The 16,103-nt window shown below is 48.1% G+C and overlaps 1 protein-coding gene across 15 annotated transcripts in view; it reads left to right on the top strand.

The window, feature by feature from the left end:
- Positions 1 to 16,103, top strand: part of GRAMD1B (GRAM domain containing 1B) — a 97,164-nt gene that overhangs the window by 40,685 nt on the left and 40,376 nt on the right. Inside the window, exon 1 of one of the 15 annotated variants that reach the window (XM_015883948.2) lies at positions 3,217 to 3,383. The exons of 13 other annotated variants lie outside the window; for them this stretch is intronic. In XM_015883948.2, the coding sequence (XP_015739434.1) occupies positions 3,361 to 3,383 (23 nt within the window). In that variant the 5' untranslated portion in view covers positions 3,217 to 3,360. Of the gene's footprint in view, positions 1 to 3,216; positions 3,384 to 3,689; positions 3,810 to 16,103 lie in introns of those variants that run through there. One more of the 15 variants, XM_015883951.2, reaches the window with a different exon arrangement.

The following is a 16,103-nucleotide window of genomic DNA, read 5'->3' as shown; positions in this document are numbered from 1 at the left end:
ACATAGAGGTAGTCCACAATTCAGAAACCCATGGTGCTGTCCAGATTGAAGGGCTTTGTCCTATATCTTAGTTAAATTCAAGTGAAGTAATTATTTTCCCCTTTCCCATTTATTTCTGCTGAATACTGTGTATTTTCCACTTCACACTGCCATAATTCCTCCAAGACTGCACGATGCTTGTGAGCAGCTGCCCTGTTTAGCCCCAGGACTGGGTTATAGGGTTTGAATTTATGGCATTAGTTAATAAATTCTATAAAATGCTTCAGGGTAAACACAACATTATAAAGGCAAAATCCTTCTCACTATTATGTTTGCATAGACTTCAGCTGCCAGTCACTGCATACCCACAAAGAATTGGAGGAGGAGGTTTAACTGGTTTATTTCTGTCAGCCTGAGTGCTGGGAGCATCCCAGGGCTGTAGCACAGGATGTCACTTACTTCCATGGCTGCTCTCCATTGTATTGCACTGCTGCTTCCTTTGCTGCTGGGACACCTTCCAGGGCATCTCAGGAACTGGCATTTCCTGCCATGCCAGAGAAGGGTCCCATATTGAGTGCTTCAAAAATGAAGGCATGGCTTTGAGCAACGTGTAGCTTGTGGCTTTAGTCTTGGGGTGATCATTCACTCCTGTTGTAAGGCTTTCTGGGCAATCAAATGCTACTTGCCCTGTATGTGCTGTGGCCCATTGCATTGGGCTTGCAACATGCCATCCCATCACCTCACAACTTGGCTTCTATACCGCCCCAATAAATGTAGGAGCACTGTTATGTTTCATTTTTTTCCTTTGCCCCTTGCTGAGAACCAGAGGGTAACGCAATTAACCCATTAACAAAGCAAATTGCCTCCACGTGATGCTCAAATGCTTCCCAGGAAAGCATGAATCACCTTCCAGGTAATCAGCGAGTGGAAAGGTGGAACATAAGTCAGAGAGATGGTTTCCATTCCCCTCACAGCAGAAGGGTTCTGCTTTCTGCACTGCACGTGTGCACATGGCAAGTCCTCGGTGCTGCTGGTGTGGTGCAGAGGTAATTAAGCACCTGATTTACGTCTTCTGTCTTGAAGGAAATCTGTTTGTCTTATGAGCTGTAACTTGAACAATGAGTGAAGTGAGAAAAGATGCCTGTTAGCAGAACCTTGGGGTTCTTCTGTGGCGATACTGGTTGGCTTGTATTAGATGGCTCTTGCTGAGGCTGCTGTGAGGAGTAAGGGGAGAAAGATGATGGAGTAACACAGGATAACTGGCTGCTATTTTTCCACTCAGAGGGTGATGACACACTGGAACAGGTTGTCCAAGGAGGCTCATATTTACACTACGTTTTTATTTTCAGTTACTGTTTTTTGCTGTTCATGTGGAAAGAGAGAAGTTTTTGCCCCAAGGAAGGATAGTTTGGGTGGGCTCTGCACACAGGGTATGATCATCAAAGATGATCTGTGTTCACGTTGACACAACACACAGCCTGCCCATGGAGCTTCTATATCACAACACGATGAGCATCTCCTTGCAGTGCAGTCTTAAATCAGCACAGCTTGCCCAGTTTCCACCCAGAGCTTTATGGCAGAGCCAGAACTGCCTTTGATCCCTTAAGGCCCCAGTTCTCTTTTCTGCTTTCCCTTTCTGCTCTGTGGGATGGATGCTCAGGATAGAGTAGGTAGATAATTTATCTGGGATTCAGCTTGTGTGTGACTTGTAAGTATTCTTAGCACTGTGGAGGTGGGCAGGGTGGTTGCACGTAGCCTACCTCTCTTGATATGTACACGTGCTCTTTTGTTCTCCTATTTAAATTTTAATATCACTCGTTCCTCTTGAGTATTGCATGCAGATGAAGGAGGAGAAGGGAAGGGGTTTACCTGCACATTGCAAACTGCAACAGAGGGAGCAGCTCAAGGAAGGCAGAACTGAGTGTCCAAAGCACTGACATAGGGTGACCTGTGGTCCTCTCTCTCAGGCTGTGAGAGCTGCAGACAGCAGATCCCAGCTGAGCTGTGATGGAGATGGCAGCACCTGCAAGTCTGATGCTCACACAGATACTTCCCACTTCTAAGTGATCTATTTCCTTTGATAATTTCCTAACCTTCACGTTACTCTTCTGTATATTATTTTTAAAGTACATGACTGCTTATCTCTTAATACCTTTCTTGCCTGAGCTTTGATTTCTAAACATGTGACTGCAGCATTAGTCTGTCCCAGATTTGCCACGCTTGCAGGTCTCCTGACCCATTTTGCAGCATTGTGATTTGCTTCCCTCCTTGCAACCTGCAGGCCACAGATGTGCAGCATTTCATGGTGTGAAGTGGAGCTGATCTGAGGCCAGGCAGCTTATATAGAATCGGACCTTATGGGGGCTGAGATTTGAGGGCAGCTGTGTGTGGGATGCAGTTCCCCATTCATTGCTTCCTTCTGCAGCCAGCTCAGTATTAAATGCTGAAGCAGAAAGTGCAACCCGTGTCACAAGCGTGGGGGAAGCCAGGTGGATGATGGGGTTAACACCAAATTGCTTTTTCCCTTTTGCAATTGGACTTCTGAGAAAGGCATCTCGGCATCGCTTGTGTGCTTTCTGAAACTTCTGCCCCCTGCTGAGATGCCGGTTTCCTTTCAGCTGCGGCTTTTGAATGCCCAAAGCCATTTCCAGCTGAAATCAGAACTAGAAATCGGCTTCTGCTTGTTGTGATTCATTGGGGGGAGGGGAGGAAATGTCTAGTGCTGCTTTTGAGCGGGATGATGGGGAGGTTGAGGAGGAACTTTGTGCTTTGTGCAGGTGATATGCATTCATCAATGGCTTCTTCCTACTCAGGGCCAATTGCACAGAAAGCTTTTAAAGCCAGAAGTGCTGAACTCGTCCCCCCTGCTGTTGCAGATGGGGGTTTAGTGTTGTCCCATTAATAGCGGTGTCACGGCTGGGCTGTGGGGTTCGTCATTCAAAGAGTAACACAAACTCATCTCCCAAATAGATCCTTCAGGATACGGAGGGAGTAATGGGCATTTCTCCCCCTTCTGCGTCACCCACTGCCCTGCAGCGCCTGCCTGCCCCATCCCCATCCAGCACAGCCCGGTATCGGAGCACAGGAGCGGATCTCAGGCCGGTGCCGGTGCCGTGGGCGGGCCGTGCGGTGCCGTGCGGTGCCGCACATGCTCAGCAGGCGGCGGGGCGGTTCGGGAGCCGGCGGTGCGGCTGCGGGCGGCCCTGCGCCTCTCGGCCGCGCTCGGGGCGGGCGCCGGGGGCGGGAGGCGGCGGGGCCGCGCCGCTGGGGGGTTCGGTGTATGGGGTTCGGCGGCCGGTTCCGCTCCAATATGTCCTGCGAGCTGCGGAGCTGGCGGTGGGCACGCAAGGACGAGGGCAGCGGCTTCTCGTGACTGTACTGATGAAAGGCTTCAAGCTCGCCTGGTAAGCGCAACGCCGGGGCGAGGAGGGGGGGTGATGCGCTCCCGAATGCCGCTCCGCCGCAGCAGCCCTGCGGGGATCCCCCTGTATCCGCGGTGCTGTTCCTTCTCGGGTATCTCCGTCTCATTGCGGCGCTGTCCTTTGCTCCGGGCATCTGATGCCTCCCCGCCGCCGCTTCTCCTCCTCTGATTGCTCTGCTCGGGGCTGTGCATGAATTTGCATCCCTGGATGCGCACACATCGCGCACCTGAGAGCCTGGAGCGTACGTATAGAGATAGAGAAAAACAGAGCTTTTCACCCGAAGAAAGGTGGCGAATATGGCTTGTGCCCTACGTGTGTGGAATGGCTTCTGCTAGGCTCGCCTTTTAAATAGCTGCTTTCGGGGTTATATGCACCTTGTCGACATCTTTCCATAAGGACGCCCTGCAGGTATCGCGGCGCTCCGAACCACCGTGCTGCTCCGGGGGGGCTCGGGGTTGCAACCCAGCTGCATCAGGGAGCAGAAGGGATGGGTGTGGGGATGGAAGCTGCTTAGCAAAGCTGGGTGTGTATCCGAAATGTTTGCATGTAAATATTCTCATTGCTGGCGTTTATTTTTAAGGTCGGTGTTTTACATGGGTAGGTGATATATATACGGTTGCAGTTCTGCGTATGGCGTGTTGAATTCAACTCGATTAGCTGTATAAAACCTTGAGCATGTCGAAAGTACCGAGCTGCAGTCAATAGCCTCTGAATCACAAAGATGAAATCAATTTAATTACAACTTTATCAGATGGGAACGGTTCCGTGGTGGAATGATGGAATGTGACTTTGTAATTTGGATTGAAATCACTGAGGGGATGACAAGGCCTGTTTCTTAACCTAAAGATTCCTCTGTAATGGTAGAGGCAGTAATCATAGGGATAACGGCCTCTTGCTGAACTCTGCAGCTTCACATCAGTTTGAATTTAGTACTTTGAGATGCTTGGCCATAAAGTGTGAGAAAGCAGCGAAGTTCTTGGTTTGTTGTTTTGTTGATCGTGGCTATTTTTATTGTTATTCTTTTTGCTGTGGAAGAAAAGCAGTAGGGCACAGCAGTAGGAAGCATCCTGTACTGGGCCCCAGGGGACGGGCTGGAGCCAGAGATGACTCAATAGAGCATCACTTCTGATTTCTATAATCTTGCCTTTTATTTAATTACAGTTAAAGCCTTTAGAGTTTTCCTGCGTGTGTATGAGCATACATAAGGCAGAGCTGTTGGAAATCACATACAGCTTCTCTGTCCCCTTTGCTGCTTTACGTGGTGTGCAGTCGGGCTGATGAGTTGCATAATAGCTGAGCGTACTACCGGGTGAAGCTGAGTATGTGTTAGAAATGCCATGATGGTGTGGATCTGCAATAACATGGCACCCTGCTGCATTCAGCTCTGCCCATCCGTGAGCAGCACTGGGCCGTTCCTGTTAGTTGTGTAACTGGAGCACTTTTGCACTTCCAGTTCTATCACAGCTCTTATAATGATTAGCCTGGGAACCAATCTGTTAATTTTGTCAGGCTTCAGAGGTGAGCAGGTGGTGCTGGGCAGGAGCAGGAGCTGGATTGGGGCATGAGGGCATCACTGAAATGGTCGTGGTGTTTTTAGCTCTGCCCTCTCAGCTGTGTGTGCCTGGAGCTCCTGGCGAGCTGCTGTGTGCACAGTGCTGCCCTGGGGCTGTGTGGGCAGCAGGGAGCTGTGCAAATGGCCTGTGCTGTTCCCTGGGAACACTTAGAGAGCGATTCCCAAACCCCAGCACCCCTTTCGTCTCCCTCAGAATCCCAAGAGAAACAGGTGAGCTGTTTTGATGGCTCACTGTGTTTAATAGAAGCATGCAACGTTTTGAATCTCTGCAGCAGTTGTTATGCTCCTCCTCAAGGACGTCTGTGTTTGCACACACTTTCATTTACTTTGCTGTTCAGCCGCATCCAGGCACCAAAGGGTGTGTTAAGGATGCTGTTTAAGTCCTGGTTCACCTATGAAGATGGGTGTGTGTGTCCCTGCTGGGTTGATCAGTGTGGATGACCATGAGCACAGACCTAAACAGAGACTGCAGAGTTCTCTGCTGCTTGTTGGACCTGGTTCCGATACCTCCACGTGGGTTGGATGGCCTCAGATATTCATAATGAGTTTGCTTTGCAGGGTTAGCATTCATTTCAAGCGGAAAAAGCGCCTCAAACGTGGTTTAATCTTTGCTTTAGAAGCAGTGGTTCCAGTCTGACGTGGCACTGCTGGGGTTAATGCAGATTTCCGCATGGAACAGTTCTGAAAGGACACATGATTTCGTTCTGTACCAGGAAGGGCAGCAGCGCGGGGACAGAGTGCTGTCAGCAGGAGCTGCCCTCTCTGACCACAAGGATGTGCACCCTCCTGCCTTCAGCCCACCCCTTGGTTGGGTGCTCCTGCTCTGCTCAGGATGCTGCAGGGCGTTATCTCAGGGTGCCTTTGGCCACTTGTGGGTCTCAGGGGGGAGCGTTGTTTTGGCACAGGACCACGTGCTGAGCCCTGAGACGATGTCATGCAGTTTTTGCAGCCCGCCGCCTAATTTTGCCCAAAAATGATCTCATCACCATCTGGTGTCGTGTCAGTGCTGCGTGCTGTCGAGTCACTGGGCTGTCACAGCACACTGCAGCACAGCACAGTCCTGCTGTGTAACCATCATGGCTTTGTGACATTGCGCTGTGACAGCACTGTGTCACGGTACAAAGCCATGGAGTCCAGCATCCTGCTATCCAAAATAATCTTGCGGTTCCCCGGTGCCTCGTTACCACCCCACAACATGCATTTGTCTCATTGGGGCCCGGTGTCCTGGTTTGATAAGTCATCTTCCTGTCATGGTGTGCTGCTCTAATGCTGAGAGAGAACTTGTGCTTTCTCTCCCCTCCAGTTTCGGGCACTGCTGCTGCTGTGCTCCCTTCCTCTGGGCTGAAGCAAATGACTGAAGTCATGCAGGGACCAAAGCAAGCTGGTAGTTGAGCTCCATGTCCCATAAATAGGATGCTGAGCAAAGCTCTGCCTCTTTTTCTCCTTCCTTTTTCATGGCTTGTTTGTTGACTGGGATATTTCTCAACCTCAGGACCCGCTGTATGGAACCTACAGAGAAAATAAAGGCCGAAGGCTCTGCCTAAAAATAAGCCTGTAATTCATTTTTCTGTAAGTGCCTGTGGGTGAGGAAAAAACTGTGAATGTTCCAACACCCTACTTATCTGAAGGAAGGATCTATTATATAGTTGTGGGGGTGGGATGGGAACTAGGTAGGGTTACAGAACAGCGGAGCTAAAATTAGCCCTTGCTTGATGTCAGGGAGCAGGGAAGATTAACGTGGGGTGGTTTCAGTTAGGCAGCAGTGATTGCAGGATTCTTTTGTTTTCAGAGCTGGCCAGAGCCCTTGCAGAGGGTCCTAACAGGGTCTTAGAGCCACAGGTATTCAGGAGAGGAGTGAGGGGTTCCATCAGCATCACTCTATTCCTGTGTACCTTTGTCCCTACGGTCCAGCCTTGCAGCATCTTTGAAGCCTGAAAGCTGAAAGCAGGGGTGTGATACAGAGCATCTGGACTTGCTGTAATGCAGTGAAGTGACACGTGTGGGCATGGGGTGTCCAGGATTCACACTTCCTTAATTAAACAGTGAAACAGTGATGCGGCGTAAATAGCTTTTAGCTTCACCTCCACGCCGCAGAGTGTTAAAGAGCCGCCCTGGGCGGTAGAAATGAACTTGGTTCTATTGCATTGCAAACGAAAGATGGGTTTTAAAAGTGGTTCTTGCTCAGATTTGTTGGAGGAGGGTAGCAAAAGAGTTCAGCTGAAATGACATAATTGCGCTGTTGTGCGTATTGTGTTTGACCTTCCTGTTAGGAGTTAAACTGTTATTTGTGTCAGTGTGCCCTGTGTTAACTGGCTCTTTTTGCCTCTACATCTTTCTTACTTTCTTTTTCCCCTTGTGCTTTTTGTTCTGCACGTGGATATGGGGACTCAGAGTGTTCCCGTTTGCTGTGCTGTGGTGGGAAGAGGGAACCATATTGGTAGGTCAGTCTGCACGTTGTTCTGCATCCAGAATATTCTGGGTTATCTGGCTGAACCTCTGGCAGGTGTGGGCTCTCTGCTTCCTCTCTTAGCAGGACTAAAGGTTACGATGTTGTGTCAGATGGCACAAAGAACTTCCAATGGGGATCTCTAGATTAATTTTGCAAATGGTTTCACGGTACGATCAAGTGATTAGCGGCGGGTTTTGTGCTAATTTAGCTGGGCTTTTAGGGAGTGGGAAGCGATAGCAAGCAGCTGAGAACCCAGGCCATGTGTGCTGATGGGAAGGGAAAACCTCACATGCGATTTGCATGGCCAGGCTGTGCTCAGCTGCAGTAACCCGGCCAGAAATAGAACCGAGATCGGCTCATTTCCAGTTTTTGTCCTGGGCCGCACGTTGAATTAATACCTTCAGTGCTAATATGGTATAAAGTACAATCAAAGGGACTTTTGGAGTTGAAAACAAACAAACAAATGAACAAATTACAGTGGTAATAGACTGCGTGAAGAAAAACTGAGTCATTGTGAGCCCCTTGGTCTGAGATTTGGTTTGCTCTGGTTCTGCGTGATGCCGGATTTGCAGAGCTCCCCTTTGGTGTTATTTTGTTTGCAACAAGGTTTGCTTTCAGCATCGGATTTTGACTCCAAACAAGATGAACTGACAACGTTTTGTTCTGTAATACACATGTGCTGATGGAGAGCTCTGTGAGGACAGCATGTCATACACTGTGGCAGTGCAGAGCTGTGCTGCCAGCACCCAGCATCCATCCCTCAGATTTCTCCTTGGGCTGCAGATTATCGTGACTGATTGGATCCCAATCATTTGTGGTACCTCTAAAATTGCCTTCTCTGCTTATCGGATGGTAAAATCGCCTTGCTGGCTGCGTAGTCCTTCAGCAGCCTCACAAATGTCAAGTGAAGGGCAAACTGCTTGGAGCCGTCCTGCAGCCAATGCTTGCTCAGGGCTGAGAGCAGTGAGGCTGCAACGTGGCTCCTCCTGAGGTGCCTCTCTTTGGGTATATGGTAGGAAAAACACATGAAAAGAGGTAAATACAGTAAAGAAGTGGTTGTGGGTAAGATTTATCAAGAACTGGTAGTCTCTATGAAGGCATAAATGTGGATTGGAGGCTCTTGGTGTGCTGTTTAACCACTGAGCACCTTCCAATGAGAAGCAAGGCCCAGGCTGGAGGAGCTGGGAATTGGAAGAGACCATTTACGCTGTTTTAGTGCCAGGGTCTGTCCAGATGGATCACAATCTTGCCCCCATGCTGCTTTCTCTGTCTGCAGCATGGGGCACGCCATTGCTCTCTCTTCCCCCTTGCGCTCCCTCCTGCTGAAGCAGGTTTGGTATTTGCATGTGCAGGAAGGGGATGGAGAGCACTGTTCAGCAGTGCTGTGTGTGATTCACCCCACGTGTCTCAATGGTTCTATTGAAGTAAACAGAAACACTCACATATTTTACATTTTTTTGCTCACTCAGGGCTATTCTGTTTGATAAGTGGGCAAGGTCAAGGCTTGAAAGAGCCAACCATTGCTATCAGAGCACCAGAGTCAGCATCCTGCTCAAGAGTCTCTTTTGGTTGATCACGTTTGCCCTTGGGAACAGAGCTCCTCAGTCTCCAAGCTCACCAATGTCATTCCTTTGCCCTGTTTAGCAGCCTTGTGCTTGTTCTTGAGCGTTCCTTTGCATGTGGCTCATTTCAGTCCTGGTTGTAAAGTGCAACTCAATATCAGCCTGCTGTTATGTTTGTAATTGATACTTACTATGAGCGGTAACCGTTAATTTTCAGTATTTTGAGTCTGGAAAAGTAAATTATATAAATCGAGATATAATAGCAGTAATACTATCCAAGCATAAAATAAGCAAGTTCAAAAGAGGGTATTTCAGACCAAAACAAATGCTGCGCGTAAGTTTGTTGCTTTTCTTTTCCTTCTGCAACTCTTTTAGAGCCACATGCTCAATGCAAGATGGGAGAATGCCTTCTCTAAGCTTCTCCTGTACTGGTGCTTTCCATTTGGCCAGCTTTAGGTTTCACTTTGTGCAGTGATTTGCTGTACCATTTCTTATGGATGGAATGCTCTCTGTGGTTAGCCAAGGGGCCTGGAGTGGATGTTCTGCTTTTTGTTTGCTAACATGGGATGTGAAGTGCTGCCGTTGACATTGGGTGGAGTCATAGCCACTCTACTTGTATGGCAAAGGAGCAGACATGGAAGGATGTGATTTGATGGCAGGGATTTGGTATTTGGGGTAATTTTAAACCACTTGGAATCTCAGGTTTTGGATGAATGTGGTTTCAACACACCTGATTTTGGAACTAGAAGGAGAAAGATGGAGGAGAGCATGAGTTGGGTGAAAATGATGTAGGGCAAAAGAAGTAGATATATAGTCAGGAGTTGTAAAAAAATATCCATATATTCACATGAAAAAAGGCACCAAATTAGCTGCGGGGGGGAGGAGGGAAAACAACTTATCTTTGGTGTAGAGAACAGCTCTGTCTTTAACTAGATGTGTTCTTTAAATGAAATACTAAGCAAACAAGCCTGGGTTTAAATGACAGCAAGAAGAGAATTCAAGGATTCCAGGGGAGTCGTTTGGAAGCTCTACACAAGTGAGGGATGGTACATGAAGTGCTGTGAATTAAAAGGTTTGCTTTGGGGACAGGCATTTGAGAAAGCTGGTGGATAGAGCTGTAATTTTGGTGTCTTTCTGACCCGTTAGGAATGGAAATAAAGCAGCTACACAGTTCTGAAAGAAGCATCCTTTGTTTATGAGGAAATGGGGTTGTGGGTTTGCAGCCCTCCGTAATGCAGTAATTAAGGAGTGGTGTGGCGGCCTTCAATCTGACGTACGTTTTAGGAATGGGGTTTGGGAGGTGAACTGCTGCTTAGCTGTAGGCCTTGGAAAGATGCTCTGTGCTGTGTCAGCTGCAGCTCAGGGACACTGGCCAGCATTCAGTGGCTGGTTCAAGGCAATGAAACTGCATCATCGGTTCAGATACACGCAATATTGGTTTTCCAAGGTTTTTTTTCCCTGTTTGATGGCAGGTCATAGCAGAAGTGATTTTGGAAACGGATCTGAAATTGTGTTGGTTTTTGGTGTTTTTATTTTAGTGAGAAGGTTTTGCAAATGGCTCTTTGCCACGCAAGGAGAGTTTCATGCACAAGAGCCAATGCAAATCCTGAGGAGTTACAGCCACTACAGACCATACAGGAGAAGGGTAGAGAAAATGAAATGATAATAGCCTTGGTTTGCAGATGACCAGCTCACCACATCACTGCCATTTCTCCTAGCTGATATGGCTGAAGTTATTTATTAATGCCTTTATTAATGGCTGCCTAATGCTGTTTATGAACATGGCAAATGGAAATGGCTGTACCACTTCTCTCATTCTCCCGACTGCAGTGATTTGCCTTCAGCCTCATTTCTTCCTCTCAATTTAGTTTCATCTCACTGCTCATTGTTATAAGATCTTTTAATCTCTCTCTCTCTGTGGCATTTACATTCTTCAAATATTTGTTGACTACTTTGCTTTGTTTAACCTCCAAGTGTCTTTTTGTAAATGAGCCTCATGAATAATGTGATGTTTTTGTTGCTTTCCTTTGAGCTTATTCCTCTACAGGAATGTGGAGCTGTGCTGCTGCTCCTTTGCGTTCTCAGTTCCTTGGCTTGATGTACGTGCTTTGCTGTTGCCTCTATAACGCCTGTATGGAGTAGGAACAAAATAAAGGAGCAGTGCTGACTGCTCCTTTGTCATCACAGGAGGCCTCTCTGCTTTTCAGAGCACTGGGATGTTTGCTAAAGCACAGCTCATGCGTTGCATGGGATGCCAGGGATGTGCAGGACAGGTGGGTTGGAGCAGGAGGTGACAAGAGTGAGGAGGCTGTGACATCTGCAGCTGCAGCCAGCAAAGGGAGCAAGGAGCAGGCAGGGTTAAGGAAGCCCTGCTGATGTGGGATACGAGCATTCTTAAAGAGACAGTGGGTGCGTTTTTTATTCCAGTGGGCAGCAGCCAGTTCAGATGCCAGAGCTGGTGGCACGTTGCAAAGAAGGCTTTGTTTCAGCTCTACCAGGCTGCTATCAGAGCAGGGAATCTGTGTGTCAACTACTTTTGCGAACACAAAATGCATCGGAGCAGGGAGAAGCTCGCGTGCTTTAATGCTCTCTCCCTCAGCAGAACTGCTGCTGTCTGCAGTTTAAATGCTTTCAGAATCGGATAGCAGAGGAGCAGGGAAGACACAGTGCTGTGCCTCGGGAAAGGCGACGTGGTAACAGGCGATGCAAGCAAGTTAGCTCTTCATTGCTCACCTCCCCAGCAGGCAGGAGGACTCTCCCTGTGGATGCAGGTTTCTGTGTGTTTGAGTGCGTGCAGAGGTCTGTCAGTTCCATGGGAAGGTGTCCTGATACAGTGCAGGGATGGGATGGGGTACAGGGGGTTGCTGGGATGGAAGGGAGTGGGGTGTAAGGGAGAAGCTGGGCAAGGCACTTAGAGAGCAGCACATCTGTGCTGTGCAGGAGTAAGGGCTGCACTGAGTGGCTGCTCAGTGGGTTTCTGGGTGAGGCCAGCAGGATTACAGGAATCCGAGCCCATCCTGGAAGGAAAGGGTCATGCAAGGTTAAGAAAGTCAATTAGTGAGAGTGGGGATGGATCCATTGTGTCTGAATGGGTGGCCAGAGAGAAGATTTCTAGTGGTTCCGGTGACGGGGGGTGGGTCTGAAAGCAGTGATTGGTGAAGGCTTTAAAAGGCTGAATTTGGTTGGAATAAAGACATTTGAGCAGCCCCAAAAATCGGAGCAGCTGCTGTAACTGCAGCTGTATGACACGATGTGGAAGCGAACATTGCACCAGGCAGTGCTAAAGAAAGGGATGGCACCCTTGTAATGCCCTTTTCCTTTTAAATAAATGTACTCGTGGGTCTGGGCTGTTCCCGTGCAGTGTGGTGTGGGGCAGGGAGTGCAGGGGACTGCAGCAGTGGGGCATGGCTGTACCAGGAGGCTGGCTGTAGCCTGGCTGCTGGGACTGAGCAGCTGATGTGCATTCTGCTCTCTCCAATGGCAGCTATTGAAGCTTTACCCAGATGGCAGGGAGTTCTCCCTTTGTGCTTGGCTTGCCTAAGGCAGTGTACATAAGGGTTGCTTCCTTGCTATTTGGAGCAAGAGTGGATGTGGCTTCCTCACATTGAGTGCTGTCCAAAGGATGGGATTGGTGTGCTTTGGGTTTGAGGTGATGTTTGACTGCTGCTTGTCTGATGTTGCTCTAAATATAACTGAAAATACAGCGACGTGTGCTGTTTACCTCTGTCCTAAAGGGGTAAGAAAAGAAATACACCAATAACAGAGGCAGTTTTGTAATGATCCTGCAGGAGCCTGTCATTAATGCTCGATCTCCTGTTTCTCCTGCTATTTATCTGTGTGTATGATGTCATTACTGTGGTTAACCTGTTGTTTTGCTTTTCCTTCCATCCTTTCTTAAACTGGGCATGCTTCTTGCACCTGGAATGCCCTCAGACCTTGCAGTCGAAGGTATCTCCTTGAGCACAGTGGGGTTTGGACTGAGCACAACCTGGTGTCCCCATGCCCTTCACTGCAGGGTTGGAGGCTGGCAGTCAGCTATTGAGGGTGGGGTTCTGTCTGTCTGCAAGCTGCCCAGCCATCATCACAGTGCTAGGAAACAGAGAAATGCCAGTGTTGTGTTTAATGCTTGAGCTCCGAGATTTCTGCTGGTGTTATTGATGTTCTGGTTAATCTTCATTTCCAAGTACACTGACTGCTGTACGCGTTATCTGTCAGTGCGGCGTGAGTGCTTCTGGAGGGAAACATGCAACAGCTTATCATCAGTGCACTGGGGCAGAGCATGTGATGGCTCCAGAGGCAAAAAGGAGATGGACTTAATATCATACAAAAACTGGCAAGGAGGTCAGCCTTTTCCATTGCATCATCCCAAACCAGTGGGTTCCAGGCTGGAGCTGTTGTCTCTGTGTGGTCAGTTGGGTATTTGCTTTCTTTTGGCTATTTGTCCTTACCAGGATGCCACACCATGAAGGGATGTGTTTCTTTTGTTTCCAATGCACAGAGCAGTGTTGGGCCTACTGAGTGTCATGGCCTCATTTCCCTTTTGCTGTCCTTCATCCCCAGTTTCAGATCCCACACCGATTTAAAGAGGGCTACAAGTTCATTACATATTCTCACAGGTAACGTTGTTTATGAAAACATTACTGCAGAGATCTTGGGTAATTCCACATGCGATAGCAGTGGTTGATGATAAAACTTCCTACAAAGATCCTGGGCACACTAAAGTCAGTTGTCCTGTTTGAAGGAGGCTCCAGCCCTCCCTCAGGTGCCTTATCCCTTGGTGCTGGCCCTCAGGCCTCACTCACTGTCATGACATCTGTCACGACATCATGACACCTTTCCTGCTCTGTACTCTCCATGTGCAGTTTGGAGCTTGGTGCAATCCCAACAGGTAGGACTCTTTGGTTCCTGGGTGATGTAGGATCTGCTGCTGTGAATGCCTTGAATTCTGTATGTTTCCTTTTGTGCAATTAAGGAGAGCTAATTAGCTCCTTTTAGTGCAGTCTCCTTGCAGAGGTAGCTGACCTCTTGTTAATCTTGGATTAAGTTCTTAGTAAGAACTGGCTCTTTGTGTGTCCCAGTTAAGATGTTGACACTTTGTTCTCTCTCCTTGTTCTCCTCCTCCCCCCTCGGCCTTCCCATGCCTTTGAGTACATGAATGCCTCCTTCCTCCCCCATGCTGGAGGAGCCCATGTGCTCATAGCAGCCATCGCACCCATGAAAATGCTGTTATCAGTTCTGAGTGCTCCAACAAGGTTTTGGCTCGTTCTGGTACCCATATGGGAGCACATTTCTTTTTGCAGAGGGAGAAGAAAGAGTTCTGGAAATTCTCTTTATTGTTTAACAGGGTGAGAATGCTGGGGTTTGAAGTGCAGCACCCACTTTGTGTGCTGGAGGCTGCCCCAATGTTCTGTGGGCAGGAGGCAGCCAACAGGACTGCAAATCCCAGTCACAGAGTGGAGGGTGTGATGGAGAAACACAGCTTCTGTGCTGCACCAAGGATGTGAGCACAACATTAATTACCATCCAAGTAAGTCAGCTACCCATTAACGCTAATCTTACTTGCAGATCCTGAGGTTGTAGTGTTCCACTGGGGATGCCCTGAGGACAGGTATACTGAGATTGCTGGTGTGCCTTGCTGAAGCTGCCATCAAAAGTACTGTGGGAGTGTAACTGTCCTTGGTTCTGTTCTGAACTCAGCTGAAGATTTGACCTGTTGGGTGAAACTCATGGCTCACACACTCACTCACTCCTTCCTCTGTGCATTCAGACTGTCTCCTGTGTATCCATTGTCAGCCTTGGGCTTTAATTACATGGCCAGTGCATCGTTTCCCCTCACCTGAGATTCAATATGCATCAACATGCTTGAGTTTCGGCTGGGCAGTGCTGTCTGCTGTAGGTGTGCGTGCTTGGAACCAGAGCTCCTTGTAGGAGTACTGCTGTTGTGGGAGCTTCCACCCAGTGTGGGGCTCATAAGTGCAGTGTTGGGGCAGTGGTGTGAGGTTGTGCTGTGGGAAGTTCAGCAGTCAAGGCCTCCCCAAGCTGACCTCAGAGGGAATAATGTGCTGGTGCTTGTCTTGCTTTTCTGGCACCACGGCAAGAGGTGAGAGTGTTAATTGCAGGCAGAACTGGTCAACGTAAAATGAGTTCTGCAACTCTTGAATTGAATGGGAACTGGTAGCTTAAGAGAACTTTAAGAGCTTCCATAAAGGCCATGAAGATCCTCTTCCCAGTTACCAAAGGATCAAAGTCTTCATAGTGACATGCATGGTGCTGCAGAGAACCAGAAACATACCCAGAATGTTTCTCCCTCTGTTGAATTCTTGGTTGAATTTTGAAGATCTAATTAAGTTCTTAAAGCACTTGAGGTTTCAGATTACCCATAACTTTGCCTTGTGCACACACCACCCAAGCAAAGCCTAAGGAGCTTTTCATCAGGTAAGCCTTGCGTTTTTACAGCTGCTCTTACAGTGCTTTTAGAAGCCAAACTTTCTTTGGATTCATCATATCTCGTGTCTCTCTGAAGGATGGTCTTAACCTCAGGTGCTGGACTCATCTTGCCAATTCATGACCTGCTTTGAGCCTCAACGTGCTCTCAATGCATGACTCTGTGTGTCATACAGAAACAAACAGAATAGGTTCACAGGCTGCGAAACAAAATGGGGTCATTCAGCCGCCTCCTTTGAAGTATAAAGACTTGCCCAAACTGATTTTTGTTTGAGGTACAGAACGGAATTTAGAAGAGCATGAAACCTTCCTTGGTGTTGTTTTCCAAAGGTGGGTTATCTTGCTTTAAATTAAGTAGTTTTTAGCACTGTTGCTTCTAAAAACGCATCTCTTTCATCTTGGCAGAGTTTGCTCTGCTGAAGCTGTGGTGGACGTGTAGAGTTAGAGCCTGAATTCAGACGTTAATGGGTGAAGTAGCAGTTGTCTCTTTTGGTGGTGTTATGGGTTATTTTTGGTGCTCTTTGTAAATCTCAGTTACTTGTGAACATGTAATTATTTGTCTGATAATATAGTGTCTGATTTTAACAGAAGTCAGTCAGTTTAAAATCATGCACAGCATTTGAATTGCATGGGGGCACATGTGATGGTGCAAATCATTGATTCATAGGAGCAAA

Source organism: Coturnix japonica, chromosome 24, assembly GCF_001577835.2.
Source record: "Coturnix japonica isolate 7356 chromosome 24, Coturnix japonica 2.1, whole genome shotgun sequence".
Classification (NCBI taxonomy): Eukaryota; Metazoa; Chordata; class Aves; order Galliformes; family Phasianidae; genus Coturnix; species Coturnix japonica.
The sequence above is the reverse complement of the archived record's forward strand: the minus strand, read 5'-3'. Positions and strand labels throughout refer to the sequence as shown.